Source organism: Mycteria americana, chromosome 11 (assembly GCF_035582795.1).
Source record: "Mycteria americana isolate JAX WOST 10 ecotype Jacksonville Zoo and Gardens chromosome 11, USCA_MyAme_1.0, whole genome shotgun sequence".
Classification (NCBI taxonomy): domain Eukaryota; kingdom Metazoa; phylum Chordata; class Aves; order Ciconiiformes; family Ciconiidae; genus Mycteria; species Mycteria americana.
Genome location: NC_134375.1, coordinates 1,177,212 through 1,201,149, shown reverse-complemented (window position 1 = coordinate 1,201,149; position 23,938 = coordinate 1,177,212). Strand labels below are relative to the sequence as shown.

General features: G+C 44.2%; 1 protein-coding gene and 1 long non-coding RNA gene across 8 annotated transcripts in view; one reads left to right on the top strand and one right to left on the bottom strand.

Moving 5' to 3' along the window:
• Positions 1-18,277, bottom strand: part of BICD2 (BICD cargo adaptor 2) — a 98,311-nt gene extending 80,034 nt beyond the window's left edge. For 2 of the 3 annotated variants that reach the window (XM_075514498.1, XM_075514499.1), the window contains exon 1: positions 17,802-18,276. In XM_075514498.1, coding sequence (XP_075370613.1) covers positions 17,802-18,041 — 240 coding nt within the window. In that variant the 5' untranslated portion in view covers positions 18,042-18,276. Of the gene's footprint in view, positions 1-17,801 lie in introns of all 3 variants that reach the window. The other variant, XM_075514497.1, reaches the window with a different exon arrangement.
• On the top strand, positions 18,214-21,404 carry LOC142415772 (uncharacterized). Of its 5 annotated transcripts, none has more exons than XR_012777523.1 (3): positions 18,214-19,658; positions 19,750-19,876; positions 20,265-21,404. It is a non-coding gene; the product is annotated as an uncharacterized LOC142415772 (long non-coding RNA). The 5 variants fall into 5 exon arrangements; XR_012777522.1 differs by having other exon boundaries at positions 20,446-21,403; XR_012777520.1 differs by lacking the exon at positions 20,265-21,404 and having other exon boundaries at positions 18,214-18,731; positions 19,600-19,658; positions 19,750-19,972.
• Positions 21,405-23,938: the final 2,534 nt, after the last annotated feature.

Here is a 23,938-nt window from a genome sequence, read left to right as displayed (position 1 = left end):
ATCTAGTTTTAGAGCCTCATTGAACCAAGAGGTGATGGAACAAAACTCAGATCTGCATACACTCCACATCTTGTGAAGGCTCTATTCCCTTGTACAGCAGTTCCAACCGAAGATTAAGGCCACATTCTTCATACAAAGCCTAATATTATGTGCAGTAACAGAAAGCTAACACACGACAGTACTATGCAGCAAATAGAGGAGCCCAGGGCAAGAGAAATACTTTCATCAAATTAATCACTTTCTATGGAGATGACCTTGCCACAGAGGAGAACAATGATAATAAGATGAGAAAATATATTCCTTGTGAAGCACACATAGAAACACAGTCTCAACCTTACTGCTATTTCAGGCCTATTATGAGTAAGCACAGGACAGACCTGTTGTGAAAATAAGGGCATACACAACCACGCTGATGAAGAGGAGGCACGGTAGACCACAGGGTCGATAAATGCTCTTTGAGGCCGGTTCTCACAACTCCCAGAGCCAAGAACCTTAAAACCGAACAGACACCTCGCAGGGGCTTTACCAGCCCCAAAAGCCTCCCCGAATGAGCCAAATTCCAAGAGACATTCCCCAGCTGCAGTCCCACACGCTGAGGAGCATGAAAGGAATGAATGCCTTACTATGCTCCCCGCAAACCCTAACAATGGGGAGGTCAGAGGGAAAATCAGACCAATTTTGATGTTAACAAGCTTTGTGTCATGTTAAAAAGGTCCATTTGCTTCAGTCCCAATAACTCATTTATATTTTAGGGCACTTGGCCACACAGGCTATATTAGAACAACCAGCTACAAACCAGTATAGTAGCTAATGTAAATCACACAGCTTTCATTCTATGCAGATATTAGCAGCTGTCATCACTACATTTCTTACTGTACTCCTGTTGTTTGGTTTCTACCTGTTTCCCAAGTCAAATGAGTAGGCAACAAGGAATCTTTAGAGACATTTTTCTTCCTTGTCTCCTTCCACAGAGAGGATAAGATCAAGCTGATTTATTAGGAAGTCCTTAGGTGGGGGGTGTCTCACACATGAAACTGCCGGGAAAACTACGCTCTCCCTACCCTAGCATGTATGCATGGGAGACTGAAATACAGAACATTTTGATGGGAAAGTTTTCCTCCAAACTTCCAGGCCAGTCCAACATTAAAGTCCACTGTCCCAGCAGCCCTGACACAAAACCTACATCCCAGCCCTCAGAGGCTCTCTCATCTTCCCAAAAATCTCCCAAAATTCAGAAAGGAGGAGTCACAAGCTAAGATCCATACTTTGAGCCTGATTCTGCTGGCCATGGACAGTCCTAGGTACAGTCTCCCTCCAATTCACCACTGTGTTTACCCCTCCACTGGGGACCCAGGAGGACAGGAAAGTATAATTAACCATGGCCTCACCCGAGTCAAAATTAATCCTGGAATGCAGGATTTTTCCCATCCCAGAATCCCACAGAAGTTAAAGGTGACCCATAATTCATGCACACCATTCTAGGAGTTAAATAGCAGTTTGCAAGGATAGAGGGTAGAATGATGCAGAATACATGCAGGGGTGACAGGGGGGCTTCAAAAACTCCTGAACATGAGAGAGCACTCTCATGAGGATCATTGCAAAACCCTAAATGCAGGAATAAAACTATAAAGCCTGTGAAAGGCCAGACACTGACAAAAGATGACCCATCTCTGCATTCCTTTCCTAAGAGGTAATCCTGCAAGTGTCACAGCAGTCAGCATTCCTTCAGCCCTCCCAAAATCCAGTCAAACACCTAACATATCTCACATGCTCCACTTGCTAAAACCTAGATTCAGCTACTCAATCCTTCAGCAAGTATTCACTGCCTAAAAATAGCTGGAGGATGGGAATCATAAAAATGAGTTCAAACTTTAGAACTGTAACCCAAACTATTGGGCATATTGTAAAGCACAGTATGGGGAAAAAAATATATATATATAAGCAGCAGGATAACAGAATCTTAGAATAGCTGAGGCTGGAAGGGACCTCTGGAGATCACCTAGTCCAACTTCCCTGCTTAAAGCATGGCTACCTACAGCAGGTTGCTCAGGACATTATCCAGTTGGGTTTTGAATGCCTCCAAAGATGAAGGCTCCATAACCTATGGGCAAAGAATAGAAAATGAGAAAATAAGTTAAACAAGGCACATTGTGTTTGTGGTTACTGTGGAATAATTGCTGGAGGTGACTTAGAAATTAAACTTATATTCACACTTTTAGGCAAGGCACAGCATTGAAGAAGCTTCCTGGGTGGAGTGCGGCTGACATGCAAGGAATCCATTCCATGGAAGTTCCCTAGGCCTGCAACCTTAGATATCAGCAACGCCAGGGGAACTTGGTGTGTTGGCTCTAAGAGGAAGTGCCCGGAGGGTGGAGCAGTGTGGAGACACCGTGGCCAGGCTCTGTGATAATATGGGAACTTGAAGGTACCACGGAACCAATAAGCTGCATATTTGCTACCCTGGGCCAACAGTCTGTCATGTTTCTGACAAAATGCTGTCCTTTTGGTGAACTTTGCTCATTATAATACCAAAACATACCTCCATCCTAAAAACTACCCGCCTCCAAGGTGCAACCACCCCTCACTGAGCTTGCACTTTTAAAGGTATAAACTAGAAAAATTCAAAGTGAAGTGAGAAAATTTTATACCAATCATAACAAAGGTAAGTATGACTAGAGTCACTCAAGCTCCACCTGAAAGGTAAAAAATAGCATCAAATAGCTTAAGAGAGAGAAAATGTTCGGGAAGACACCATCGCGTACCACTCTGACCTCTGGTATCAGTCGACGGGCTGAGCCTCTCTTCCCCCCCATCGGGACGCCTTTGGGTAAGATTTGAACACTTGGTTATACCAAGTGCCTCCCCGGGAAACTTAGAAATCTCTATACAGTCGCTTTATATCTTTTAACGCGATTGTAGCCAGCGGTGTTACTCATATTCTTGGTATTTGCACGTGCTTTGCAGTCAGTGAATTTATCACCAGTAATCCAAAAGAACCCATGTATCTGTTGCTTTAATAAACTGCACTCTTCATTAATCTAGCTGTGATAGTTCTCATTTAATGTGACCAGACTCTAAGTGTGGCCATGGTAGTTCACCCAACGTGACTAGACTGAAGGTGTGTCGCGTTATTTGTGAATCCGTAATCGTTTGCGAAGCCGTTTCAGTGAAAGCCCTGAGAGGGCTCTGACAGGCAAATGTTGACTCTCATGGGTGGCTACATATACCATCCTTAGAAAATAACCGTTGACCAAGTCTGAGACTAAGACTGGACCTAGCCGCACCTAGACTCCTCTCTGAGAAGGAGTTTAGAAAGCAAGGGGGTCCTGTCTGAACCTCGTGACTCAACGGGAGGGTTCCCCCCCTCCAGCCACTCCTCAGACTCCTACATGACAGTAACTTTTAATGCAACAGTTACTTATGTATATGCTATGGTTCAGTCTTCAGTTTTTTATGGACTGTTCTGTAGCACAAATACACTAGAGGCTGAAACTAAACAACTCCACAGCTGGATTTGTTCCAAGTGACTCAAATGTGCTCTTAAAATATTTCTGTGATTACTGAAGGGTCTTAGAACAAGACTTCATTGTAACCAGTGGGGGAGGGGAAAAATGTTTTAAAACACCCCTCCTCCCCAAACACTGCTCTAATTTAGCCAGTTAAGTGCAAGCAGTCTCATTTCCCAGGAATTAGTTTGGATATTTTGGATTCAGCCCACCTTTAAATAGCTTCCTGAATTGGACTCACAGTAGAGAACATAGGCTGCACTCATGCAAAAAAAAGTACTAATTACCCCTAAAAGAAGAAACTTACAAAAATAGCTGCCTTATATTTCACTTACAGAGTCTGAGTCAAATGTGGCTGAAACGAAGCCACTGACAAAGCTGCAGGTGGGAGCTAAATGTTATATTCAAGCCCTCAAATTGCACCCAAGAGCCAGAAGAGTCTAGTGCACGCACAGGCACGTTCCTACCAGCGGATGCTCCTAATCAGCATGTGCTGAGCCCTTTCCATCCATCCCAGCCTGAAAACATCACGAGGTGAATCTCGCTTATTCTCACACAGGAAGTACAGCCCCTCACCGCAGTTTGTAAGTCAGCTACATGCCATTGTGTAGCAGCTTCCCAGTGGAATATCCCCTCTTTCCCTGCTGTTGCTCACCATCATGTTGGCCCTAGATAAACCACCACTTGATCAAGAAAAGACACACAAGCACCAAGCTATTAACATGCAAATCTGCTGTAAGATCACCATTAGCTCTCCACCACTGACAAACTTACCTGTCGTGCAAAGATAAACTTTCATTTGAAGTTGGCTAGTATTTAGAGATAGTCACATGAGAGCGAGACAGCTTTTGTCTCACTTGAGTGAGATTACTTGGCCCGGGCAGAACAACATTCCTTCCTGCTAACTATGCTTCAGACAAAGTAGCCTGGGCCAAGGCTTATCATTTTCTTTTTAAGCCAATTGTGCATATACTTGTACACTTGGCATTGCTATAATATTAATATAGCGAATACAGAAATTACCATGTAATTACTGTTTATTATATAAACAAACCAATGCAAGACAAAACATAGCATACATGCACAACTGAAAGCAAGTTACCCATGGTAATTGCTAACATTCTAAGAAAAAGGACAGGCTTGTAACAGATTAGTAATGTTAAATTTCAAATAAAACTCCTAATATTTTTTTATTTTACTCTAAGCCTTCACGTTTGAAGGCCTTTTGGGTAAAAATCCTTCATGAAAAGAAAAAGGAGAAATTTTATAAAGATTATGTAAAGTACTCTGCTCTCCAACTGCAGCGATTTCACAATTGGCAATAGTAACACAACAAAATCAAAGCCCTGTGGGTTTTACAGAGGAGCATATGACCCAAGACGGGAAGGAGGGTTGGAGTTGGCTGATGTCTTTCGAATCAAGCAACTGCAGTTTCTCCTGGGTCCTGTGGGGAGTGGGGGGCTCAGACAGACCTGCCTGCCACCCACCCAGTTGTCCAGCCTGCCTGGCTTACATTACCCCCAGCCTCAGACGTTCCCTTTCAAGTCAATGAAGACTATGGCTTTTGAGTGCACAATACATATAGAGACAAACAGGAGTGCAAGAGAAACAGCATTCTTTGAGGAAAAACACTACAAAAAAGACTTGTTGTCTTTTCCATGTATTCCTTTTTATCTTCTGAACACAAAGAAATGTTAAGACCAAACTGAATTACCAAAAGGATGCATATTAAGTTAGGAGATTGAATTCAGCAACTGTAAATCAGAGGGGATCTGAACAAAAGGGCCAAACTTTCATGCAGTGGCAAGCATGGAATGACTAGGAGCCAGAAAATGAGAGAGGCAGCTCTGTAACTATCCAACTCACTTTTGGGAAAGATTCCTTCAAAACTCCTTTCACAGAGCCAATGAAACTCTCCAGAAGAGTTTATTTGGAAAGCAGAAACAACACCCTTTTCAAAACTTTAGAAGAGCAACGGGGTGGGGGGGGGAGAAAGTGAAAGGTATCAGACAAGGCTGCAACATCCTCCACCACCACAGCTCCAGGAGGAGGTTTCTGTTGAACACAGTGCTTGGGCAGTCATGGGGAATGTTTTGATAATACTCAGCATAAACAAAGATTTAAAGTTACAAGCTCAGTTGCCAGCTCATCTCATTTTTGGTCTCCGTACCCTTTCCTCCCACTCAACTGGTAGCTGCCAAGACCTATGTAAGAGAATGATTTACACATCCTTTCATTATATATACATATATATATAAAAAGGTGAATTATCATAAACATCTTTCAAAATACATTCTTAAAAAGAGCAGCAGATTGAAGGTATTTTCTTCTTGTGTTTAACTATTGTATGCAAAAAAGAAAGACTTGAGCTTTTTCAGTCTTCTCATAATGCTAGAATTTGCCAGGCATGTGCATATGTGCACACAGAAAGGAACAAAAATACAAGTAGCTGCCTCCTGTTGCAAGATATTCAATACACATCTATGCTTTAACAACTTCCAATGTAATACAGAAATCTGCGTTGTGTTAGTTGTGTGTCCCGAGGAAATTTGTGTTTGCAATTAGGTTTGACATGTTCAAAGAGATTTCTCAATGCAGTTCACCAAGGTCACATTAAATTAGCCAAGTCCATCCATTCAGTATTTAATTGCCTGTACTGTAGCGCAAGTGTGAGAGAAAGCGCTAATCTCATTGACTGTATTTAAGGGAGTTTTATCAAGGATTGCTTAAGTACATTAAGTTTTACTTGAAAACAGACTTTGGAAATATATCCTGAAATTCCATTTCTCAACAAGGGTAACAAGAATTAGAAATTCTAATTCTAAACAGAATTAAAGAAGGAATGAATGTTAATTTAAGATTAAACTCCAGTAGTAAAGCATAAAATCTAAAATCCCTTTCCTTCAATTTACTTTCTCACAAATTTAATGAGGGAAACATCCTTAATAGCCTCATTGACACATTAAGGAAACTTGTGATGCTGTAGTAAACTAAAGATGCAAGCGGACAGTTTAAAAACTAAGTCTGCTGTTTCAAAAAGCAAATGAGCTATTGCAATTCCACGAGGGTTTTGGCCATTTCCGAAAGGAGAGAGTTCAACACCCTTCCACTGGTTTAAGTTTATTTAAAACAGCTGTGCTCACGAAACAGCCATTCCCACTTCCTGTCCATAAAACATTCCCAACCCATTTAAAATAAAGGAGGGAGAAAAACAAGACAAAAATCTGGTGCTGCAACTGCAAAACAAAATCCAAGTATTTATGAGGGCGTCTCACGGAACTTCCACGCTGCAGCGTGCCTGCTCTCCCACCAAACACCGAGGCACAGCTCCAAGGAAATGCTAGCACATAATTTTCCTGTTGTCGGGGAAGAAAGGTCATTGCAGTCCTGGTCATTAGGTTTCAGGGTCTCTCTGCATTCCCATTAAATCTCCCATTTTGTAAGTAATTAGAGCACAACATAGACTAGACTTTTCTGCTGTTTTTAGAAAAGCTGCAACAAAGGCTCTTTGAAAGCACAAGCTTTAACTCACATTACACTCAAAGCAGCTACAGAGTTAAGGGCATGGTTTTGCGCATGCATTTGTTTATATTAGAGGCTTAGGAGTACAAACATCTGTACAAGGTTAGATGCTCAGTTAACACTTCAGACGTGCAAATATAAAACCGTCTCATGAGTATCAGAGGACTTAAATTATTTGGCATTTAAAACTCAACTACTGGAGTCAAGGAATTCATCCTCGTTGGGAGAGAAGGGGAAAACGCAGGGGCAGTTCAGGTACTTTCTAGCCTCTGTGGGTGCACAAAAGAAACAAGTCAACCTAACTCTCAATTCCTCCTTCCTCTATCCTCACTTCAAAAAAACTGTAGGCATAATTTTTTTTAAAGGCACAATTCCTGATATCTTGGCATTTAAGACTGGCAACACTGCCAATACATAGGTAGTGCTCAAAGCCAAGATTTTGTCTATGAAAAACTGTATTTGAGGCTAGAGGGGCAGCTTTTTCACGTTTGTCTCCCCTGTACAGGTTTGCTGCACAAGTATGGGCACAGATCTCGGCACATCCCGTGCAAGTGTAGCACACGGCAGAAAAGAGGTCTTAATGTTTTCTTAAGTCCCTCTCACTTCAATTAGTTTTTTCTGGCAAGACTGTTATAACTCACCTATGAAACAAATCATATTAGACTGATCTCTGTTCCCACTGAAGTCCCAGAGGATCTCATCACAACTGAATAATCAGATGTTAGAGGGATCTTACTAATTAGGAAAAGTAAATTACAGTTCTGCCCTCATTGGCTCTATGTAACCTTTGCAGTTGACATGAGGGGGCAGATAAGTGCCCTCCTGCCCACCTGAAATGGTTTTGATCACAAAAATGCCAGGAGGAAAAGACCATTATATCCTAACACAAGCAGACTGAAAAATTCAGAAATGTTTGCCAAAACCAGTGACACAAAAATCAGAAGTTTGGATTTAAAGTAAAATTCTTATTAAAGATACACAAGGAAAGAAATTATGAATCAAGACTAAAAATAAGCCCAGTGTAATACTTGAAATCGCCATCTACTGTACCTATGTTCTCCTTCCCACCAGGAAGGAAAGGCCTCCACATAAACACACAAGCAATGTCAAATAAACCTGCCACAGGAAGGGGATTTTCCAACTTAACAAAATGTTCTGGTTTTCATGCACTTGAAGTTAACTCATTTACGCTATTTAAATGCAGATTTCATGTAGCTGTACAGTATGCTAAAGATCCCACTTTCACATTAGGCTTACTTGTTATGTACACGTAAGGCAGATTTTTACATGACAGGATCTCATTCATCTCGAAAACCAACCAGCCATTCAAATTTAAAAACAACCATCCATATTGTTATGAAAGACCAGAATGCTGGCAACAAAAGCTAGAGCAGTCGGATTTATTTAAGATCACAAAACTTATCATTCCATTATAATTGGGAGAAAAGAAAATCAGCGTATTTTTCTAGAGGACAAAGCCTTCTTAAGGGTACTAATGCTTCAGAGGGTGCACAAAGGTTTGCATTTTCTTATACGTTTTGTCACACTAAATACGTTGCTGTATTAGAAATGCAAATTCTTCTTTAAAACCCTCTGCCTACCACTGCAGCTGTAAGATGTGGGAGAATATCCCAGTACTGCTGAGTGACAGAATGAAAACCATTACCAAATGTGTAAAATAGACTTTTGCAATGAGAAATGTCAGAGATTGAAGCCACAAAAGTTTGAGGATAAAAAGAACCACATGGACGAATAGGTATGAAGGGAAAGGGAAAAATGAAGGGAAAAATGACACATCTTGTTATAGGTCAAGCCGCACTGTTATTGACATTACAGCTGTTAAATTATGTACATTTATATAAATTTGAAGGAGACGGAATAAAATTTGAGCTGGAAATGAACAGATCAATCCCTGTTCCTCACTTCAAGACAAATTATTTATGTGAAAAATTATTACCTGATTTTAACATCCAAGAATATTTGATTTTAACCACTTCTTGGTTAAAAACAAATACTTTATGAAAGTATCACCAAAAGGGAGCCAAATGGAATTGCTTGCACAGCTGTTGAACACAGTGAAATAAGATGCGAGTCAGACTGGAGCCTTTATTCACATAGATACAAGTCTCAGAAAGCTACTGGATTAAACTGTGCCAGAGAAAAGTTAAATCAGGACCACTGCTGAATTATTTCAGCTAAATCGGAGACCAAAATTTATTTAGGGAAGTATGTTTTGGCAAAACAATCTTTCCTCTTTTGATAGTACGTACAAAAGCTGAGGGCGCATGCTACATGACACCGCTTTTTTCTACTCGTTGCCTCTTGGGGACAGTCACATTCATCCTACAATAGCCAATTCCCATTTCAAAGGCCAGAATGCCCCCTCCAAATGACATCATTGCAAACCACAAAATAATTATATACTGACTGCTTGAAAATGCATTCTCTCCGTTTCCTTCCTAACATCATACTGTCGCAAAGTTTCATTCACAGCTACTGGCAGGGCACCCACTGCCGAGCTCTACCAAGAGCTAGAGAGCGGGGTTGGAGTACAGACATGTCATGATATTCAGCCACACTGGGCATCACAACCAAGTCCCTCCCTCAAAACACACACAGCCTTGTGTGCAGGAAGTGCAAGAAAATCCCTTCTACTTTAGAGTCATCAGTTCATGCAACACAGCAAACTCCAAACAAACATCATCTGCTGATCATTTGAAAACAAAAAGGATTTTGACCTCGAAAAGAGACTAAAATCAGATGTAACAAACTCTATGCACAGCAAGCAATGAAACTTGTTTGGTTTTGACAGGTTAGATGGCAGTTCAAATGTCCTTTTAGTTTGTAGCAATACTGAAGAAATAAGCTTATTCATCCATTAGGTCAATATGCTTCTCTGCCTTGGAGCTAGAGCTAAACTACAGGACCAGTTCTGTTCAGCACTGACAGACAGCACATACGGAGAGACTTCCTAATGAATTTACCGTAATACTACCTCATTGCCTACAGCATAGTGCTCAGCACCACTCCACAAGCTTGCTAAGAGCCAGACTGCACATTGGCAGCAATTAAGGGGTAAAACCAAAAGATTTAAGGAGACAAAGGACTGTGGCATACCACAGAGGCTGGGCCACACAGCATGAGTGCAGCACACCACCAGACATGCCATTCGTTTCAGCGAGAGCTATATATGTCCTAACACGGCACAGCCTTCCCTGACCTAAGTGCTGAACACGGCCACTGGACCGAAGAGAAACCATATCCATTCCGACACCACGCTTCAACTATGTCCAGGCCAAACATTCCCAATTAGGCCCACGTCCCAGAGCCAAGCAGTTTTCTATGTAAAGGACCCTCTAGACACTACGTGGGTCCCGGCTTCCCCAGAGCTCCAGTGGAAAACCCATCTGTTTTATGGGCAAGACAGACCACAACTTTTAGCAGACACTTCAGGTAGGTCCCATCTACCCACTCCAAAGCAACGGGGTGAGCCTGACACACATTGGGATGGGGAGGCAGACTCCGCTGCCTGGTGTGTATTTCAGCTAGAGTAGGGAAAACAGCTGGGGAGAGAGGAGGGGAAGGAAAGCAGGAGGTGGAAAGAAGGAAGGCAAGAGCTGAAGGAAGGGAAAAAATAATAAAAAAGTGACAGTTCTGCAGCTATTACACTTAAAACTTCAGCTATTCTCTGAAATGGAGGCTCCTGCATTCATTTGGATGGCAAAGTTTATTTATCTCACTTCCCTTTGCTAAGGTTTTGTGGATCATATTTCAAACCCACGTTATATTCCTCTGTTGCTGGGTTACCAGCTCTGAACAAACAATTCTCCGCAGTCTGCCAAAAGCAGAGAAAGCAAGCAAATGAATGCCTGGAGGATGCCTCACCCTCTGGAAGTCATCTTATGGCCCCACGCTGCTACAGATTAGTCACAACCTCACATACAGTAGAGCAAAAGAGGAAATGGTGAATGCATTAACTCCAGGGCAGCGCAGAGCCCTGAGAACTGCTATTCCCACCCACTCATCCCTCTCCTAGGGAAACCAGGCAATTTTCCAAATCATTAGAATTTTCTTTCAGATTAGAAGAAAAATGGTCCTAAATTCAAAGAGATAAATTGGGTATTAACACCCCTGAAACTAGTGAGTTTGTTCCAGCAGATGTTGAAATGGCAAGGGAGAATTGTAAACCGTGGGTACCACCATAGCAGAGCTGCACAAAACTCTCTGTGCGATAAAACATCGATGACACTAGGTTTGAGACTTTCAGTTTCCAGGCAGGATGTCTGCCACGTCAGGGGCTGCACAAACTTCCGCTTCAGGGATGCAGGAACACACAGCCATCAGCCGCGTAGCGGTGCCCATCAGAAGCCCTCCAGGTTCACTCAAGCCCTCAGCAATATGCTTTGAAGAAATCTTCCCCTGCAGTACCTGCGGAGAGAGGCTGCCAGCGTGCAGTAGTTGATCTGGTGTTTCTCCTGCCTAGACTGCCTGTCCCCTGCCGTTGACCCCCATCGCCGCGCTCTCTGAACACCCAGGCAGCCCTCCGTCCCACACGCAGAGCCTCAGCTCTAAAGTGCCCTCATCTGGGACTGTGCACTGAAGGATGCCAAACGTGAGTCTCTAATAGCTACGGTTTATTTGGGTAAAGACAGAAAGTGTTGCAAGAGAGACTACATCCCAGTACAGACCCCTACCATAACCGCCAGCCTGAGAGTAATGCTGTCACCACTGCAGCATCCCCAAGACTGCTAATTCCCAGCAGTCAGGCAAGGAGGACCCACGCACGCTGTGCAGGCTATGGTTTGTGCTGTTCAGACAGCAGTTTCACTGCCGAGCTCAGCAGCAAGACTAGCTTAAGGTGCTCCTCTCATCACCTGGTTGCTGCTACTGTAACACACTCCCGGTGAGGTGGTACCTGCACAACCACGTACAGCGCCCCTATGACACAAATCAGGGAACTGATCTAACTCAAAAACAAAAAGAAATTTGCTAACAAAAAAAAAAAAAAAGGAAAATTTGGCTTAGTTCCGTAGTGCAGTTCACTGTATCCCCTCGACCAGGACAGCAAACACCCAGCGCTGCCACACTTCCAGGGGAAAAATATGTAGTAAATGGGGCTACTGCTGCCAAACTTTTGTTTCATGAAACCTTGGGTTTAATCTAACGTAGAAAATTAGAAACAAATTATCTAATGTTTGCTGGAGGGTCAGGGACAGCCCTCATTCTGGGCCAAGGCACAGACAGGCATCACAAAACAAAAATAAAACATCACGTTTCACCAAGACCCAGCTCTCAGCTGAGACTACAGAAGCTTAGGGAAAACCACTACCCCAGAAATATGGGGGTTTTTTAATAATTTAATTCCACCTGAAGGTCCTTACTATTCACCCAAATATTTATGGATGTTCTATTACATACGGTGTAGGGAATTTTGTCAGAAAAAGCCCAAGAAGAAAATTCAGCAATTTCACAAGAAAATAATCTGAAATAATCACTTTAAGAATATTATTGTTTCTGATTTTTAAGAAAGGCAGTTCAAGCAACACTAGCAAAGAAAATGAAGCTAGCAACATGAAGCCTTACAGGTTACTGTTTCTAGTATAGCAGGAAAAACTGGAATGTTTAACTTTTCAGGTTTTGTTTTCTCCAAAATAAGGATATGTAAGAAAAGTAGCTTTTCCAAAACACTGTACTAAGTGTCTATACCGCTGCAGACATCAGATTAAAATTATAGGTAGCTCTATTCTTAACATAAACCAACTATGATTTATCAAAATACAAGAAGCTTAGTTTGCACAGGAATATTTTGCTTACCCCAACCACAATTTTCAGTCTGATTTTACACTAAAGACAGCAGTTCTGTTCTCTGCTTTCATTTCAAGTGTGGGAGGTGTTAAGAGTGCAAGTAACAATCACCATTAAATCCACAAGACAGGTTCACAGAAGTATAACTATTTTCCATTAGTATGTGCAAAACTGGTATCAGTTCCCCAACATCAATATGTAGTTATACTTTTCTTATTCTGGATTTACATATGTATAACCGGAATTAAATTTCACCTAAACTGGTCTATTTAAAAAAACATTTCCTTTATTTTATGCATTAAACCCTTTGGTTTTAACAGAGCTGGAGGGTTAGAGGTAATCTCAAATGTCATTAAGATCCTTCCCTTTCAGCAGGATTCAAGATTACACCTGCATATTTGTTAGGAGAAGGCTGCAAAGGTGTACCTGAGGCCTTACAGGCATTACTACTGAACATCATTACTTACCATGATTAAATGAAAAGACGTGGCCAATCCAGCACTGAACTACGAGCACAGAGGATTTAATCCCAGTCTGCCACTGGCTTGTTAGGTGATTTTAGCCCAGCCATTTCTTCCCTCTTCGCCCTTATGTTCCTACACACAAAATGAGCACAGCAGTACAGCAGCACAGTTGGTAAAATGCTTTGAAAGTAGATAAATCCAGTGAGGAAAATCACTGCTACTTCAATAACTAGCTTACGTATCTGTCTATAAGGTATACAGCACTATATAAGGTATACAGGAAAGGGAACAATTTCTCCTTCACTTTTGAAGGTGCACAGTTAAAACATTAAACCAGTCTGGATGAAGTATCATGTATCCAATTAACTGTTACATATGTCAGTGAACTAAGCAAAGCAAAACTATTACAGCCCAGGCACATATCACCTCAGTTGTGTAGTACACCCCACTTTAGCTAATGGGAAATAAAGGAGCCCAAGGTGTTATTTGAATGTTTCTTTCAAAGACAGCTTCCGAGTGTACCCAGGAATCCTCTACAGAGAATTCATGTCATGGCATAAAGTAAATACATGATCTTAAAGGCAAAAAACAGAAACAAGAGCCACTGCCACCCTACAGAGAAATGAAGAGTCCTGTACAGATCATTGCCACTCTTCTTTGTAAGCTTTTTTTTTTCCCCTCTCCCTTAAAAACCCTATATAACCACATACATTACATTAACTGTGATGTATTGACACATGCTTTTAAACTTTAAGGACAGCCACAGTCTACTTGCATACTTTTACGTTATTACAGAAATAAATAATTCATAATATAATGCCCATGTTTTCTGAGGGATTTAAACACAAGTCTCCCACCACCAATACAACATAACCACCTAATCAGAAAGGAGCTTTGGACAGCAGCCAGTTTCATAACTGCGCTAAAAGTTATAAATCTAACAGACATCTCAAAAGCAACTCGAAAGTACCGAGCGCAGCAGATAACCCATTTTCCAAGCTAACCTTCCATGCCACATTCCCCTACAAATCATCAGGAATGCCAATAACTGAATCACCAATCACTTTTGTGAGCAGGAGTGCACAAAGAGCTGATCCTACATATCTTCCCCATAAATACAGAAATCCCAGCTCAGGCAGGTATGCAGCCCTATAGTTTATACAATTAGCGCCATTGCAGACATAGGCTCGCAGGATGACTTACTAGTTGAACACAGCCTACAGAAACAACTCTTTATTACTTCATCTCCTAGAGGGGGGAAAAAACAACAATAAAAATTATACATATGCAATATGATGTAGTATTTCACTACATGAAAGCCAGTATCTTATTTTCCTGAACTAGGGAAAACTGTGTTATTTAACTGTAATGTTTAATAGAAGTTTGAAATCAATTCCCTTTTGCAAAAGCAAAGGTGGGACTCAAGTTAACCAGTAAGTTCACCTGGGGAGACAGTTTGTATTTATATTTAGTTCTCTCAAATGAAAATGATAGAAGAAATGCAGCACAAATTACCATAAAAGATATGAGATCAAGTCAGCACGCAAGCAGGTAAAAGGACAAACTCAGGGAAAAGTCAACAATTTATCAAGGACCCTGACTAAAGAGAGGTTGGTGTGAAGCCCCAGTGCAAGGTCAGGACAGCTTCACAGGAGGACTTGAATTGCAAATACAGGGTACACACAGACACCTTTACAAAATGCTCTGAGGATGCCATCTGCACTTACCAAAGGGATAAATCTGTGGAGGTTAAGGCTATAAAATTCTGCCACAATTGGGGATGAGGGGCAGGTAGGAGAACCCGGCCAGAAAGCTATGGAAGATCTGATGACTGTAGCAGAAAAGTCTGCATTTTCAACAAACTATATCACAAAGTTCTCACGCTCAGAGCCCATTTACCTATGGTACAAACAGGGCCATGATACGAGGTGCTTCATAACATTAAACAAATTAAAGTATATCCAAATCTACAGCACCCAGCAGGACAGGAAACTTTGCTGTGTGCCTGCACAGCACTCAGCATAAGACGGCCTTGTGCTATTGAGGTCTCCAGATGCAGACAAGAACAAAACAAGATTTATAGAGACTAGAATTGCTGTATTTTAAAAGGCTGCATGAAGTCACAGTTAAGAAGCAAGAGATGGAAAGCACTCCTGTTCTAGTCAGACATGCCACCATCCGTCCCCTGCCTTCCCCAAGAACAACCTCAGGCAACCCAAGGTAGAGTCCCTTTAGGTTGGAGGGTGGCAAGTCTTGTATGCAAGGCTCCTCTAGCTGTGCCTGGGAAAAGCAGGAAGTTGCATAAACAGCAAAGATAAACTCCTCCTCTGAGAGCATGTTTCATGCATCTGCTAAAGGTTTACAAGATCTAATGCAGACCAGATTCCTCCACAGCATCACAAGAAAGCTAGAGGACCAATGCTTTTTCCCTGTGTAGACTAACTAGCAGAGTCCCCAAGCTGTTCCCAGAATTGTTTGCCTCCCAGGTTTTGACTTAATTACAATGGGACATGCACACACAAAGCAAGTCCTTCAGAATGTTAAAAGCAAAAAGGAGTGAATCATTGCTGATCCTGCCATTTCCATTTTTTTTAAATCTCTTTTACAAGCTTCTGAAGTGTTGCAGCCCTAAAAGAATGAAAAGAAGTTGACTTCAAGCCTTTTTCCATCTGAAAGCAAAAATATGTAATGCCCAAGTGTACACGGCACAACCCAGCAAGTAAAGCACTGCCTGTGACTGTGGCAACCTGCCTTCCACTTGTAGGTCAGGCACTGGCTTGCTGTATGAGGTTGGGCCAGTCCCTCCACCTCTCGATGCCATGTTCCCCACCCCACCTAGCAAATGGGTTTACTGACTTTTCTTTCCCTTTAGCACAACTCTATCGCTCTCACCTTCTTTTCAAGACTGCCTCTACTCTTGACTTTCACATAGCATCTCTGCTACTCTATGCTGCTGTGTTGGTCTCAAGTGGCTTTAGTTATAGTGGTACATCAGTTCAGCTTGTGTATTTAGTTAACAAGTTTATAGCCATGAAAATCAAAGTAATTAACCTCTTTTGCTTACGCTTGTTTAACATCATAAAAGCAGAATAAAGCTTTATTTACAAGACCAAAAGACACACAGGATGCAGGAAGTGAGGGCGTTCACAGGTTCAGCTGAATTTGTACCAGTCCATTTACTAGTGTTTACTTTCCCTTTGAAATAGCGTATGTTGATGTTACTTCAAATCCATTTCCAACTGAAAGAGGTAAACCAAAGACCCAATGGATACAGTTTGCACTAGTCAAATAAAACCACATATATTCACCTCTTAGGCTGTATCAGACCTTTTGCAATCAAGGCAAGGCCTAAATCAGTTGAAAAGCAGCACAGGTTTGCCTGCATGGAAACAAGTCACCGAAATAACCAAGGGTACAAGCAGGCAAACAAGTTCCCATGGGACATACCATGTAGTGGACTGGCAGGGGATCAGCTATGCTCTCATGAGGAGAGCTAACCATGTGTCTACATATTCTGGCAAGCCAGTGTCACTCTGTAAACGGACTCTTCCTGAGGCAGCACTTTTCCCGTGTTCTAGACCTGGAGAAGATCTTGCACGAGAAAAACTTCCATGTCAGTTGACCTAAGAAAACAGCATTTCTTCTGACAAACCTTACCCCACTGTACAGGTTAGATGCGATCTGAAGTTTCCTTTAAAAAATTTTAAAAAGGCCAACAGCAGGGAACTGCACCAAAACAAAGCTGTGTGAACTAAAGCCCGTTATGTTATTTTCGTGGTGGTCTGCATTAAGGACGTCATTAACACCAACGCAAGATTTCTCCCTCCACACAAAAGCTGGCATGTGACAGCCGCCAAAGAGGCATCCTGGCCCCCGTCAATCAGGCATCCCTGATCCCCAGCCTCTGCCCTTGCCATGCACGCCTGCTCGGGTCCCTCTGCGAGGAGGAGCGTGGTGACAGCAGCGAGCAGCCCCAGGCCGGGAGGTAGAGCTGCACTGGTTCACTGGGGGCAGCCAAGAGGCTCCTCTCCTTGCTGCAGCCCTGAGGCCGACCTGCTACCAGAGCCTGAAGCAAAACGAGACGGGAAGAGGAAAAAAAAGCATTTACCCGCTTCCCTCCCCCATCCCTCTGGCGCAGGAGAGGGGTTAGGGCAGAAAAGCCTTTTTTTTTTTTTCTTTCCTTCTTTCCTGGTCTGAAAGGTAAAGGCAAACGTCCCTGAGAGCTGTCATTTTGGAGAAGGAAGGGTTTAACCGCGCAGCCTGGAGCAAGACTGAGGCCTGGTCGCCCCGCTCCAAACTCTGTCGGGGGCTTGACCCTCCGACCGCCCCACAGCAGTCCCGGGGCGCCTCAGCCCACCACCCCCGGGCTCCAAAGACGGCCACCTGTCCCGCCCCCACCTTCCCCAAACCGCCTTCGCCCCCCCACACCCGCAGCGGCCGCGCTCGGACCCGGGCCGCCCTGCAGGGCGGGCACCTGCCGCCGGGACCCCCGCCGCCGCCTCACCTCCTTCAGCTGCTCCATCTCGGTGCGGATGGTCTCGTACTCCAGCTCCAGCTCCTCGTACTGCTGCTTCAGCTGCTGCTTCTCCTCCAGCACGGCCAGCCCGTACTCCGCCGCCTGGATCTTCTCCCGGGTGGTCTCGCCCAGCTCCTGGAAGAGCCGCTTGATCTCGCTCCGCAGCCACTCGGGCTCCGACTCCATCACCAGCCTGGCGTACTCCTCCTCCTCCATGGCCAGCGACATGTCGGCGGCGGCGGGGGCGGCCGCCGGCTCCCAGCCGGCGAGGCGGGCGGACGAAAAGGAGAACGCGCAGCCCGTCTGCCGCTCCTAACAGCGCCGCGGCCCGCGGGCGGCCATGGCAGAGCCCGCTCGGGCTGCCATCAACGGGCGAGGCGCCCGCTGCGCTGCGCCGCGGATCCCCTCACGCCGCGGCGCCGCCGCTGCGAAACTCGCCCCGAGCGCCGACCGCAGTGAAATCATTCAAAAGGAACGGCCGGCCCGGCGCCCCGCGGCACGCTGGGGCCGGTAGTCCGCGCCCGCCGCCGCTCCGCGGGGCGCGCCGCCCGCCGGACTACAATTCCCAGCATGCACCGCGAGGGGCGGTGGCGGCGGCGAGGGAGGAGAGCGGCCCCTGCCGGGCGGCGGCGGCCGTGCCCGCGGAGCGGCGCTGGGGCAGCGCTGCGGAGGGGCGGCGGCGGCGGCGGCGGCAGCAGCAGCGGCAGGAACACGTCCATTGGGAAGGGCTGGATATAATCTTTAACGGCCTCATCTGTCAGCCACGGTGTCAAAAATTTGCCCTAATGCAGCCCAAGCGAGAGTGCAGCAGAAAATGCAGCACCACGCACATATCTCTGGCGGCTAGCTCCTTGCTAACAAGCACTTTCAGGACGGTTTGCAAGTCAGGAGGCGTCGGAAGCAGTTGAGTATAAAAAGGTGATTACTGTGCAAGGGGGATCTAACAGCAGCCACGCGTGGAGACAAAATCACGGGTATGGCTGGATGGTTCCCATTTGCAGGAATGGAGGGTATAACAGGCCACACCAGCATGGAAAGAACAAAAGGGTAACGTGAGAAGTACTGGTGGCAGCCCCCAAGTCTGCACACAAGAGCTGCGAGTACCTCATTTGTTCCCGGTGCTTCACATCTCCAGTGCAGTTCCTGCTTCAAGTTCTCCATCCACCGACAGGGAACAAAGCCCGTGTTCCCTCGCGTCAGCCTGAGGATAAGCGCATCCGCGGGACCAGACGCTCCCGTACCGCCGGACTGCCCGATAGAAGGAGGGAAATGTCACGACAAGTTCAGCTGACATAAATAGTTCTGAGACAGTAATACTTGGGCAACTTTACCACGCTGCTTGAAAAAGGAGTTGCCAATCTGGTAGGAAAATGTGATCACCTGTTGCTACAGGTTACACCATTGGGCAAGTATGGTGGTAGAGACACAGAAATTGGGATACTCATTTCTCCACCGCGGGTAGAATGAATTTCTAAAACGTAATGAAGGCTGAACAGAGCCAAACACCTCTCTTAGTTGGACCATTGTAATTCCTAAGCAGCTGCATAAAGGTGGTGTGAATGTACCCCTGCTTTACCCCCGGGCGGGGGAGATGACTGCTTCACCCCCCATCAGCAGGACAGCTCGCCTGGCTCCTTTAGTGCATCTCAGAGTGTCAAAATTTCCAGTTCCAGTGTCAAAAATAACTGGTAATGAACTGGTGAGCAAATGCCAAACATAATAAAAACAACGACGTGCTTGAGCACTCCACAGGGTCTAGAACATAAAGCAATGTATTTGCTTGCAGCTGCAGGGGTTTTTCAAGCTACTTTCAACTTCTGCCTGTGTTCGTCACGCTCTGTCCTGGTACATATAAACCCTTATCCCTTTAATAAACTGTATAATGGCTGAATACTGCCTTTTAGTCATGAAGCTGCCTTGGCCAATTTTTCTTCAGGGCCCTGACACCGCCTGGAGCTCCCCGTGCTTCACGTGCAGGGATGTATTTGTTTTGTGAGCACCAATGCGACACTCAGTCACCTGGATCTAAGAAGCAGCAAGCCAATGTCCTCAGCCTACAGTGTGTATGTGAAATTCCTTTAGCTTTTTATTTTCAGAATTCCTCAGGGAAGTTTTTTTGTTAGTAGCAAATAAATATCTGGTTGGCCTAAGCCAGAAAATACTCGCATGCCCTGTCTTTAATCAGTATGTCAGCATCGGTACAGTGTCAGGTTTTTATGTTCCTCTGAAGCCATGTTGGCTGCATGTGCCAAAGCTCATTTAAAATCCACATCTGTTACTTTTAGGCACTACCTGGGGCTGCCTGTGATCTTACATCATTTTCAGCTGGTGCAAAACGCACCATTGCCCTCAGTAGATTTGGACCATACAGCTGCAGGACTGTAAAAGCTCCAGGCAACCCCATTTCATGTGAAACTATTGAAATATGCTTCTCCTCCGTTACCTCCTAAGGGAACTGGTAGGCTGGCAGCAGCTAAGGACACAGAGGAGAGCATCTCTGCTTCACACTGGCCCAGCCATGGACTGATGGAAAAGAGGGACGGCTGGCAGGCGCAACTGCCGCATTGGCTTTCCCTTCTTGTTTCTAACTTCTACCTGAAACCTGAGACTTCAGCTGTTTTTTTTTTTCAAGGAATGTGGTGCATTGGCAAATTCTAGTATTACACCACAAAGGGATCTGTTAAAATCCAGGTAGTTACTTCATCACAAATTGTGCAGATTTGGATTTGGAGAGGTGCTTCTGACAGGTGTCCTCAATGGGAGAAGGTGCATCTGATGAAGAACAGAGTAAAGAGATAGGCAGAGTGTCACTGAGGGTCACCTAAAGTCAGTAATACTTCCTCAGAGTTACTTTTAATCCCTCAACTCAGGTGTCCCTGGGAGTCAACATGCCATAGCCAACGCTCTAAGAAGGCAGAAAAATATATCATAAATGAGATGTAAATTAACAAAATCCTCTTATTCCAACTCAAACCATACTACAGCTCTGTGGTGGGAATCTTGCACCAGCTCAGAATAGCTTGAAACCCACCAGTGGGGTGAGTGACGCAGAGGCAGCCCCGGGCCTGGCAGGGGACCTTCGTTGGACCTCACCCCCTAAAATCCTGCCCCAGGCACACTCAGCTGAGGTGGCAGAGCCGTCTCCTGCTGCTGGTCTGCTCAGGCTCTGGTGGCCTTCAAAACAGCAGCTCCCTCATGGATTTATTGAGAAATGTCCACATTAAAATGGCAGTAGCTGCAACTCACCATTTCCAGCTGAAATTAATGGGAAAACAAAAGTTTAATGCTATTTCCATTAAGCTGAATTCTCATGTAAAGGTGTCTTCACTCTCTTGCACTGGATTTATGCTTCTGTACCACCATGACCGTCACTGTGCGACCTAGAACATTTTTAGGGAACTTAAACATCCTGATTCTTTTTTAAACCCAAGTGAGGAAAATAAAAACATTGCCTCAGATTCTCCTCCACACTATGTTTTTAAGGAGTGGGATTTCTTCTCCAATCTGTTGCCTTTTATGTTTTTCTTTTGTCTGCCCCTGCTAGGTAGCATTGCTAATCCCACCCATTCACAACTGATTCATCAGTAAGACATTTTTAATAATAAATACTGGCTTGTTTTCTGTAGCCTCATATTTTCTAAGACTTCATTGTGCTCAGGTTTTTCTCTGCAACTCTGGACTTGAACAAATTAGCTACCCTTCAGTGCTCCTCCCTTTCTGAAACTGAAATCTGCATGTAATTGCTTGCTCTCAGGACACAGAGCTTCAGTTCACATCCTGAATATTGCTGGGCTTACAAGTAAATTGTGAGACCTGACCAGTTTTGGGGATTAATAGAGATGAGCTGATCAACTCGTCATAGCACAAGTGACTTCACTGGGTAATTATTTGTTTTCTAGGTCATTCTTAAAACTAAGATCTGTTGCTAGGTTTCACACTTTGTTATTTTGATAAACTGCCCAAGATGCAAAGGCAAATATCCAGCAGCAATTATAAATATCGCAAAAGCTATTTCAGAAGCATTTCTGCACAGTTTTAGAAAACTGGAGTGGCCTGTCAAAGCTGAGGTTCCCATCATCATTCAAAGTAACGCAGCACAATAAAAGCTTGTAATGAGTGCATGAGTGCAGTCTGGCCCATGCCCATTGCCTCCTCCTGGGCACAGCCAGAGGCCACTGCCCATTTTGGGCACTGTTCACTGTCCCCAAACTCCATTAATGCAAAGGCTTAGCTGTTACCCCACTGATTCAAGGTGTCACCGCCAAGTGTATTTACAGTGCTATAAGCCTTACACAATAGGTAGAGAAGGCAGACTGTCGGTCTTTTTTTCCTGCGGAGGTTTTAAAGCTAACCACTGAACACAAGGTAGTAGAATCACACAGGAACCATCCTGAATACTAAAATAAAGTTGGATAGTGTTTCTTCTTGTGGGAGTTAACCCACAGAAAAAAATTTCCCCAGTGGAAAAATCACAGCAAAGACAAAGCCCTGCAATGCTAGTTTTATCTAACCTGAGTCCAAACCCCAAAGCACGTAGGCACTCTAACCCAATGCTGCAAAATGTTCAAGTATCTGCAGGCATGATCAGCTTTTTTCTCATAGTCCCTGCTGAATGAATGTGGAAAGCCAACCTAACCTGTGCCTAAAATTGGGATGTCTGCCGACATGAGAATCCTTAAAAACACCTTTCTTTCTATATCTTACTTTGGATTAGTTCAAGTGTACCAAAATAAGGTGGTATAGCACATCATTATTTCACTCTCCTTTTATCCACTGCATTTGTGTACAGCACAGCTATAGCAAATATCAGAACAAACAAATCTTTAAACTGGCCCTGAAACAGCTGTAAGAAACACTGGCGAGCAGTCCCCAATTCCTTCTCTTGTTCTCTATATAAGAAAAAAAATATTACTTTAGGGGTAAGAACACTTTGGGACTGGCTAGATGTTTGGGTGAGGTATGGTAATGACTGTTCTTAAATGAAACATGCTTCAAAATAAGAACCTGAAAGGCTCAGGTGGCTTGAAAATATTTATTTTCAAGAGTTTGGTGAGTTCCTGGCAGAAAGCTGCTGGAGGTTACATCTGCATGCAAGAATTGAGCAGAGGAATTAAGAGATGTTTGTCATGCAACCGAATTCTTAAGATGTCTAAGCATCAGGAGAAAGAGGCAACTTAACTTTGGACGCTTGATGGAATGCCTGGGATTTGGGACTGTACAACAACCGTGGGGATTGCTCCTTGACCTGAGCAGTTGGATATCCAGCCTGATAAGCGCTTGACCCACTGCCAGGAGCTGCAAAGGAGGAATGGCTGGAGGGTCCAAATAACGGCATGTCTGGCACACCATCTGCTAGGCATAGCAGGGAGCAGATGCTCAGGACACTTCCTTACTCTGCCAGGAGGGAACAAGCCAGACAGTAAGGGAGGATTTTTTTCCCCCCTCAAGCATCTCCATGTTTTCTCCTCCTTCGCCTTGCACTGCAAGCCTGACACCTCCCTCAGAGCCACCTATAGCTTCTCTAGACCATGCTGTGCCCTCTTGCTTTTCAGCATTTTTCTTCCGTGGTCTCATTCTCCTGAGGAAGCCTCTCCTGTAGGTCTGCAGAAAGGGCCAGGTCATCCCAAGTGGCTGACCCCTTCTCAACTGAACTGCAGTAAAGGGCCATGTTTATGCTTCATGGCGCTGAAAATGTTCCCTTTTAAATCATCTTTGCAAATCTGATTGACGAGCAGTAAATGAGCTGCCATTACTCACGCTCTTTTGATGAGGTAAACACACCCTTATTTGGATTTAAACCAAGCCTGCTTCATTTTAGATAAATCATTTAGGCACATGTTTAAACTGAAGCAAAACAGGAGCCCGCACAGCAGGGTGTACCAGTATAACCAAGCGGATCATTGCAATGCTATTTCTGTCTCTCTTTTTTTTCCCCCACCATCTTAATCTTCCTGTTATAACTCGAAAGGGTCCCAGGTGCCAAAGGTCACCTACAGGGGAGTAATATAGTTATGCAGACACACAGAAATGCAGCGTGTACTTTGGCAGGGACAGATTTTGCTTTTCTCTGTACCAGTAAGAAACATTTCTACTTACTTCCACCAGTGTGAGAAAAGAAGTTTCTA